General features: G+C 36.9%; 1 protein-coding gene across 2 annotated transcripts in view; it reads left to right on the top strand.

Moving 5' to 3' along the window:
• The first annotated feature begins 3770 nt into the window (after nucleotides 1–3770).
• Nucleotides 3771–6582, top strand: part of top2b (DNA topoisomerase II beta) — a 205976-nt gene continuing 203164 nt past the window's right edge. For both annotated transcript variants that reach the window (XM_079829353.1, XM_079829352.1), the window contains exon 1: nucleotides 3771–4284. In XM_079829353.1, coding sequence (XP_079685479.1) covers nucleotides 4243–4284 — 42 coding nt within the window. In that variant the 5' untranslated portion in view covers nucleotides 3771–4242. The remainder of the gene's footprint in view (nucleotides 4285–6582) is intronic.

The following is a 6582-nucleotide window of genomic DNA, read 5'->3' as shown; positions in this document are numbered from 1 at the left end:
GTTTTTTTTTGTTTGTTTACGTGACTGCGTAACTAGGCAACAACGGTCTCTTCCAAAATATGACGTCTTCGTAGTATGTTCCAGAACATGCATACTCTTTTGCTACATACTCAAAAGTATATACTTTTTCTTCACAAAAAGAGTACATACTTTTAGGCAGGGCCGTGCAGAGAGTTCGTCAGGGGCAGGGGCAGGGGCTCAAATGTAAAAAAGGGGCAATATATATATATATATATATATATATATATATATATATATATATATATATATATATATATATATATATATATATATATATATATATATATATATATATATACCCTGTTCGGGCGAACCAGCCTCTTACTGCATTTCGTTGCCTTGTACCTACTTGTGTAATGACAATAAAGTTGAATCTAATCTAATCTAATACACACACACACATATACATATATATATATGTATATGTATATGTATATGTATATATATCATTATGCTCATCAAGCCTGCATTTATTTAATCAAAAATACAAAAATACAGAAAAAAACTATACATGTTATAAAAAAACAGTAGCCTAATATTGTGAAATATAGATAGATAAAATAGATCAGTGAATAATATTTATATTATTACATTGTGTTCTTTTTAACTTTTTATTAATTAAAGAATCTTGAAAAGAGTATCACAGTTTCCATCATTGACATTAAATCCTCATATTAGAATGATTTCTGAATGATCATGTGACACTGAAGAGTGGAGTAATGATGCTGGAAATCCAGCTGTGATCACAGGAATAAATTATATTTTAAATTATTTTAAAATAGAAAACCATTATTTTTATATATTTCGCAATATTGCTGTTTTTTATCAAATAAATGCAGGCTTGATGAACATAAGAGACTTCTTTCATAATGCTACATAATATTCAAAAATGGTAATCAGTTCTTTCATGTAACCATTTCGCCAGCCTACACTTCGCTTAATAGGCCTGTAGGAGCCGGTGGCACTTGGGTTTTGTTAACTTTGATAGTTTCATGAAATAGTAAACGGTGTATCAATATACATAAGTACAAGTGAATTTAACACTACTTACCATTAATGCGACGTTTGCTGCTGTGGTTTTGTGCAGGGATTTGTTTGTTGTCTGTTAAAATCCATTTTGTCAGTGATGCAATTTATAAAATGAGACAAACCGCAGGAAATCGTTCCACAAACGTTAGTTCGTCTGTCCATGTATTTTTCAACCGATTTATGAATAAGAACAGAAAATTACCGTTTCACATCGCCCAATGGACTTAGAACTTGCTTTGGCAGATCAAGATTGGTTGTTGTATAGCCTATATATGACAAACGGGCATTGGTGAATTGTGTAATACTTTAAAATATATAGCTAATATATAGATTTGTAATTAAATCAACACATTAGCTCTGATTATGGATGAAAAAAAACATTGGCTTACTTTTTTCCCGCGAGGCCACACACTCTCTGAAAGGACCACATTTGGCTCGAGAGCAATTTCCGAACAGTGGAAAATCAGCAGTCAATCAAAACGCACGCAACCCATTTCAACGCGTTATGTCAACGCCTCAACAGAAATTATCCGACTTTTGAGCCGTTCGTTACTATTGTATACATTGTCATGTTATAATAATCACATTTATTTAGTTTTATTGACCACGATATTATCCTTGATATCTGTCTGAGAGGGGCACTTTTGATTCATTTTGAAAAAGGGCAGGGGCTCGAGCACCCAAAGCCACTACAATAAACCATTAAGACTAGTCTTACAAGTTAGACATACATTTTTTTATTTAAGACTGTTCATAATTTTTTTTAATCAGTTACATAAAAACATAGACTGGCTTAATTTGATACGAAAAGTAAGACTGAATGCCACTTGCCTAACTGCTAGTGGCTCATACTAGATCTTAAGACACATTATGTCTATGGTTTGACACGCGATCCGAATCATCATTCGGCTCAGTGATTCATAACGATTCGAAGCTTCATGATGCTTTGTTTTGAAATCGTCATCACTATGTAAGTCGTTATTTAGGGTTTTTTTTGCGCACAAAAACTATTGTCACCGATTCATAAAGTTATTTTAGAACCACTGTACAGGGTTTTTCCTGGGTCAAAAATGGTCTTCGGTGGTGTCTGACAGACATGGTCATCCACACACACAGTAAAAAAGTACTCTACCTACGTGATCTCTGAGCGCAATCCTGACAATAAATTTAAAATAAATGCAAAGAAACCATTTGTAATTTTTGCTTATCTTATTTTGACATCTGATATTATGTATGATCTCTACCTTGATGTTTGTTTCTTTTGATCCTAATTTTTTTACAATATTTACTGATAATTGTTTTGGTATAATCATATCAATATTAAAAAGTAGCATTAAAAAATTAACAAATAGCCTAATTTTCTACCATATACAATTTTGTAAAATTATCAGCTAGCTAACAACTTTGTTCTGGTCTCACATCACTCCAGTCTACACAAAATTATATTTCACTACACATTGTCAACATAAATAAGCTGAATGACTGTGGATGATTAAACTAATTCTTACTATCCACTCTTGCTAAATTGGGTAAGCACACTTGTGTTCTCATCTCAGATGTGTTCTGAGTAGGCTAAATGAATAAACTGATTCGTTCGTTCAGTGTTGGACGGATCAGTTGTTCTAACCAGTCGCTAAAATGATTCGATTCAAAAGGAATCATTGGTTCGCGAATCGGACATTAGCAGACGCGTTGTGTGCGAATCCCGTCTGTTAGAACATCGCAAAATGTTCAAGGAAATCAAGGAAAAAATTGTCCGAATGCGGCACGTGCAACATGGATTCGGTCTTCCGACCTTTTGATTTTGATTAATATGTGAAATATGAGCCAATATGTGAAATATGAGAAGACATCGACAGACAGAGAAAGCGCGCACTCAGTTAACACGGCCGTATCACAAGTGCAAAAGTCATCTATTCTACACTCATAAATCACAATAACTCATCAAATAAGGCTTTGGCGGGCCAAAAATTTGTCTTGGCAGCCGCCAAAAAAAATTAAATGCAGGAAAAACCCTGCTGTAGTGAGATGGACTTTGTAACGACGTCTTTAGTACCTTTTAAGGGTCTTGAGAGTGTAGAGTGCCATTGAGCCAATGGAGGACTTTCAGAGGCATCAGATTTCAACTAAAATATCTTAATTTCTGTTCCGAAGATGAACGGAGGTCTGACGGGTGTCGAACGACATGAGGGTAAGTAATTAATGACAGAATTTTCATTTTTGGGTGAACTAACCCTTTAATGGGAAGTAAGTTTAAGGGCGCCACTAGAGGGCGCCTGGCTGCGCCCCCAACAAATTTGTCGCCATGGGCAACCGCCTAGCTCGCCTGTAGCAAACACCCGCATTCTCATTCTCAAATGCAGGCATTCTCAACCGTGGTCCTCGAGGGCCACTGTCCTGCAGAGTTTAGCTCGAACCCTGATTAAACACACCTGAAACAGATAATTAAGCTATTCATTACTAGAAAGCTACAGGCAGGTGAGTTTGATCAAGCGTGAGCCTCGAGGACCAGGGTTGAGATATAGTATAGTTTTAGTATAGATATAGGCCTAGTATATTTTTACAGACAGAAATTTAAATTGCTTGGGTCTGTGGCAACGGGACAAGTCAGTTATTCCCGAAATTTAAAGTGCGTGACGCTGCACGAAGCCGACTATACTCCTATTGGTTGAAACGCCGGCGCCTCAGATTCTTTTGCATCCTATTGGTCGGGTGGAGCTATGGGGGCATGTCACCATGCGGATGGTGTAGCCGGACGGACGCCGCGGCTGTTTGTTATTGAATGGAAATCCTTTTTATGTGGCAAAATTCCTATTTAGCACACGAAAAATTGCATGTATTTGTTTGTATCGTTTATTAACTTTTTTTAGTCTTTATTAGCATGTAATTACGCAGTTTTTTTAACATCTTTTAATTTTAAAGAGCTATTCAAAAGTCTTAGTTAGAGCCCTAGGCCTTGAGCAGGCGCCGGTGGTCGATTTTAACAATAGCCGAGGAACAGTCACGTAGACGCGGGCACACTTCCTCCATGAAACCAGCCAACAGAACCTCACCTTCATCACAGTAGTACGTTAATAAACAAAGGAAAGAGAAACCACGGGAGCCCAGCCCGGATGGTGCTCGGCGTTTGAGGCGTTTGGAGATCACATATGGACAGTTCCTGATTGTTTTTTTGGGCACACACAATAGAAAATGTCTAACGGTGCAGCGGGAAGCGGGGGCTTAACCTGGGTGGTAAGTCATATATGATTACTAACGGTGTAATTCATGTGTTATTACGCACAGACTTCGCGTATTAAAGATTAAAACCTCTGTGTGTACGCACGCATATGCTTTAACGTTAGCCTTTTAGCTGCAATATTCATCCAGTTCAACATAAATGATCCCGCAGACTCATCTGCATCTATTTATTATTCATGCAGAGCACGTTATATCAATTTATATAACATCTGTTTTAAATACTTCATATTTAATCATTCATTTGTGTATAAAGATTTGTGAAGCTCTTCATTGTGATGTAACATTAGAGGAAAGTTCTTTTGTGTTGATTCTCAGCTGTGAATAACTCTTTCCACTGATTTCAACTTTCTCATCTTTGTTAGTCAAACATACAAATGTAATGTTTACATATCTACTGACTGTTGCTCTATTACAACCAAAAGTCCAAGATTATTTTCTGATCTGATCTGGACAGGGTGGAAGGGTTTACTTGGGTTTGATCACTCACAGCCACAACAATAGGGCAGTCCATGGAGAGATAGATGTTAATTATAAGAACTGATCCCAGGCCAGTACTAATGAACTAGGTTACTAGTTCAAATTACTGATCTTAACAGATATATGATGTGTAGATTTTTGCAAGTGGTGTTAAAAGTAACGTTGACCCAAACATGTTATGTTACACATTAGTTACACAATTTGCCTGCTATTTACTTTTTTGTAGATATTTACACATTTTTACATATGTCATTATATTTACAGTTAGATTACAGCCCTTGTTATCATAATTAATTTCAGCCAAAAACATTATTCTGCTATAAAGGCAACTTGATAAACTAGTGTGTCTAGTGTGTGATGACATTTGAGACCATTCCATTGTTAAGTCACCGGAAATTCTGATATCATGTTATTCAGTGTAATCTATGAAATAACAGCTCAGAGAGTATTATAAAGCACTGACATAACACCGTTTTGAAAAGAGTGGCATTTCTTTCCAATCAGAGACGTGTTAAAAGATTATGGAGTGAGTTCAAGACTACAGACAGACAGATAGATAATATCAACCTGGTCTCATTGTGAAAATGTACCTCTGGCAACGTTTTTGCAAACCACCAAAATACGTACCAATATGTACATATCTCTGCAGTTTCAAAGTGAAATGAACACTAGAGGCAGTAAAACAGCAAGCACTTTTTATCGTTTTTTTTTTTTTCATGTAAATGAATAAATTTTGGAGTTTGCGTCACTTAATCTGCTCCATATGCTCGGCTTTTTTTATATAATAAGTTTGCTCAGTAGCTCAGCTGGTACAGATTTGTACTTGTAATAATGAAAGCTCAGGTACGAATCCCGTGAAAGACAAGTCATGATAAAAGAGCTCAAAGATGAGTTCACAGAAGCTAACAAGACATGGTTACTATTGTATTTTTGTCACATTTGCTTTTGTTAACACTATCGGTTAGGTTTAGGGTTTAGTGTAGGTGTACGTTAAAAAAACAATGTCACAAAACGTCAGATTGACGCTCATCTGTTCCGGGAAAAAAACGAAGCTTTTGGCGGCACCCAGTGGACATATCACTTTGAAACTGCAGTGATATGTACATATTGGTACGTATTTTGGGGTTTGCAAAAACGTTGCCAGAGGTACATTTTCGCAATGAGACCAGGCTGGATAATATACACTCAGTGTTTCCCCTACATTGTATTCACAGCGGCGCAGCGCCGTCGCTGGATTTTCAGCGCCGCTGCAAAATCTTCACATGATCAGTAATATCACGACATTCACTTACACACTGTAAAAGAGAGAGAGAGATTGACGATTGCCAGAGAACTAAACAAAAATGTAGTCTGCTTAAACTTTAGGGCTGTGATATTAATCATATTTTCGCTTTATTTTTATTTCCCCCAAGGATTATGAAAAGAAGATATGAGGTAAAACTATTATAAACTATACCCGCGTTCCGTCTAGCGCAACTTCCTTCCCTTCACAGCGTGCGCTGTCATTTCTCCCCAAACATGCATTAAACGTCAGATTCAGCACAATCCGTTATTGGTGTCAAATGCTCTCTCCACTATGGCTAAATTGCAGGACGTGTTTGATAAAATTAAAAGCACAATAATCCGCGCAATAGACGCCGTTTCCAAGTTCAAGGCGGGGGTATGTGTGTGTGTGTGTGTATGTGTGCGCGCGCACGCTGCGAAACGGACCGACTTGCGCGACTAAACCATCAAATACACAATAAATAGCCCATATCTCAAAATGACGGGCATGGAGAGTATTCACTTAAACACAAATTTATCTTAAATGGCCGT

This window comes from Gobio gobio (assembly GCF_949357685.1).
Source record: "Gobio gobio genome assembly, chromosome: 11".
NCBI lineage: Eukaryota > Metazoa > Chordata > Actinopteri > Cypriniformes > Gobionidae > Gobio > Gobio gobio.
This window is presented reverse-complemented; position numbering and strand designations above follow the sequence as displayed.